The sequence below is a fragment of the Cynoglossus semilaevis genome, chromosome 12 (genome assembly GCF_000523025.1).
Source record: "Cynoglossus semilaevis isolate Cse_v1.0 chromosome 12, Cse_v1.0, whole genome shotgun sequence".
Lineage (NCBI taxonomy): Eukaryota > Metazoa > Chordata > Actinopteri > Pleuronectiformes > Cynoglossidae > Cynoglossus > Cynoglossus semilaevis.
In genome coordinates, this window is record NC_024318.1 from 295928 (window position 1) to 298871 (window position 2944).

A 2944-nucleotide genomic window follows, 5' to 3' on the forward strand; every position below is an offset into this window, starting at 1 on the left:
CACCCCCCCACCCACCCCCCCGACTGTGTGGTCTCCCATCAGTCAATTCTCACAGTCTGGTGTATTTGACCTGTTTCATCAGCTCATTAATAATTAAGGCTTTGCAGTTTTTTTTTTTTGTTTTTTTTCTAGATCCTTTCGTCCATCAGCTTCTGCTCACTATGGTTGTTTGTCTCTCTCTCTGTGGCGTCTCGTTTTTATCGGAGTCATTAGTGGAGCTGTGGAAACCTGACCCCGGAAAAAAGTCAGACGAATATTTTTGATCTGGGTTCACTCTTAGTTCAGATATTCCACCTCTGACCTCTGACCTCAGATCAGATCAGACACTGCTCAGTTAAAGGCCTCAGAGCAGCAACGTCAACACGATGAAGTCAAACAGTAATAAAGGAGCAGAGAAGAAGATCTGCGACGCTTCATCAAACTGTGACACTTTCGTGTTTCCAGTCTGTAGCTCTAATATAAACACAGTCAGTAATCTGAGCTCCATGGAGTCAGATTAGGATTATCAGACTGTTCCCCCAACACTTCTCAGAATATTTGTCCATAAATGACCATAAATGACCAACTGTGCGTCGATCACTACCCCCCCCCGCCACCGCCCCCCTTTTCCTCTTAGCCTGCTCCTCCCCTCCTTCTCCCCCTCCCTGCTCTTTCTGCTCCCTCAATGTGTAATCCTGCAGATTAGATTATGTTCATATTATACTAAAACCTTATTAGAGTTTTTTTTTTTTTGCAGCTCACTCTGAATCTGCTCTTTCACATCTGCTTGTGCGCGTAGATCTCTCTCTCTCCCTCTCTCTCTCTTTCTCCCTCTCTCTCTCTCTCTGTCTCTCTGTCCCTCTGTCTCTGCTGTGTCACTGTAACACCGTGTGTGTCACTGTAACACCGTGTGTGTTTGTTGTTGTAGGTAATGGACTGAACTCTGCACACAACGGCGAGAGAAACAGTCCTGCAGAAAGACAGTCCACTATGNNNNACACGGAAAGAGAAGAAGGACGTTCCGGTGAGTGGGCCGGGCTCCGTACCAGGAAGTTGATGATGATATTTAAAAAAAAAAAATCATGTTTATAAATTCACTGTGACCTTTGACCTCTAGATGCCCATCAGTAACGGTCTTCCTCCTACACCTAAAGTCCACGTGAGTAACAGCTGATGATTTCATAACCTTTCTGCTGGTACGACTGGTTTTTGACTGACTTCGTCTCCTGGTTCCTCACGTTCACAGATGGGAGCGTGTTTCTCTAAGGTCTTCAACGGCTGCCCACTGAAGATCCACTGTGCTACGTCCTGGATCAACCCTGACACCAGAGGTAAGCCGTCCTCCGGTGACCTCCTGACCTTCTCTGGTCCGACTGGTTTCTTGGTTTGACGGTCTTTGTCCGTTGGTTCTTCCTGTGTTTCAGACCAGTATTTGATATTTGGAGCCGAGGAGGGGATCTACACGTTAAACCTCAACGAGCTTCACGAGACCACAATGGAACAGGTGACAACAAAGATGCTAACTGTGTGCTAATGTTGGGAGGGGTTCATAAATGTTCATCTGATAGTTGTGGTGTCTGTACCAGGACTGTTGTAGCTAATTGTTAGCGCTGTTGTCCTCACCATGACTCTAGTAGCTAATTGTTAGCTCTGGTGTTTAACTGTAGCTAATGTTAGCTTTGGTATCTAATGGTTGAAGCTGTTGTTAGCTCGTGTGTCTGACTGTTGTAGCTAATGTTAGCTTTATGTTAGCTCTGATGTCTGTAGCAGGACTGTTGTAAAAAACGTTAGCTCTCTTAGCTTAGCTCTTAGCTTTGACCTCAAATGTTGATTTCCTTCCTTCCTGTGCAGCTCTTCCCGCGGCGGTGTACCTGGTTATATGTCATGAACAGTTGTCTTCTCTCCATATCTGGTAAGCTCTTGGGTTTTTATTTCCTCTAAAGGGTTTAAGGAGTTTTCTTTACATTTTGGGTCAATTATTATGTCTCTCCATCTTGTCCCCGTCCAGGGAAGGCCTCCCAGCTGTACTCCCACAGTCTGGGCGGTCTCTTTGAACAGGCCAGACAGCTGCAGAAGTTACCAGTGTCCATTCCCACACACAAGCTGCCTGATAAGATCATCCCCAGGTAACTGAAACTTCACCTGTTTTTTTACTGAGGTCATGTGATTTGTCACTAAACTACAAACATTGTCGTCTGTAGGAAGTTCGCTGTGTCCAATAAAATCCCAGATACTAAAGGATGTCAAAAGTGCTGCGTAGGTGAGTGACGCTGACGACGGATTAAGAAAAACAAAACAAAACAAACATCCTCTGTTTATTTAACGTGTTTTTATTGTCACAGTGCGTAATCCATACACGGGTCATAAGTATCTGTGTGGAGCCTTCCAGTCCAGTGTGATGCTGTTGGAGTGGGTGGAGTCTATGCAGAAGTTCATGCTCATTAAGGTCAGTCTTTTTTTCCCACATTGCAGTCACTAACTCTCAGAGTTTTCTTCACTTGAACTCCTTCTTCTTCTTCTTCTTCTTCTCTCGGCAGAACATCGACTTCCCTCTGCCGTGTCCCCTGGAGGTCTTTGAGATGTTGGTGGTCCCTGAGCACACGTACCCTCTCATCTGCGTGGCCGTCAGTAAAGGCTCGGAACTCAACCAGGTGGTGAAGTTTGACACCGTCAACCCCAACGCCACCTGCTCCTGGTTCACAGAGACAGGTAAGAAAACTGAGTCCTGAAATGTTGTTGTCGTTGATGTGGAGACGGATGAAGACGTTTGTGCTGATGTTTAAACGTCCACCTCCGTCCACAGAGACACCACAGACCTGTGTGATCCACGTCACTCAGCTGGAGAGGGACACCATCTTAGTGTGTCTGGACAGTAAGTCTCACTGACACACACACACACACCCCTCCCTATCTTCCTTCCTTCCTCCCTCCCTTCCTCCCTCCCTATCTTCCTTCCTCCCTCCCT

At 46.4% G+C, this 2944-nt stretch overlaps 1 protein-coding gene across 1 annotated transcript in view; it reads left to right on the plus strand.

Moving 5' to 3' along the window:
• Positions 1–2944, plus strand: part of map4k3b (mitogen-activated protein kinase kinase kinase kinase 3b) — a 16768-nt gene that overhangs the window by 10117 nt on the left and 3707 nt on the right. Inside the window, 11 exon segments of the mRNA XM_025060668.1 lie at positions 908–968; positions 970–1003; positions 1097–1138; positions 1226–1310; positions 1404–1483; positions 1831–1891; positions 1988–2105; positions 2181–2239; positions 2322–2425; positions 2517–2688; positions 2783–2851. Coding sequence (XP_024916436.1) covers positions 908–968; positions 970–1003; positions 1097–1138; positions 1226–1310; positions 1404–1483; positions 1831–1891; positions 1988–2105; positions 2181–2239; positions 2322–2425; positions 2517–2688; positions 2783–2851 — 885 coding nt within the window.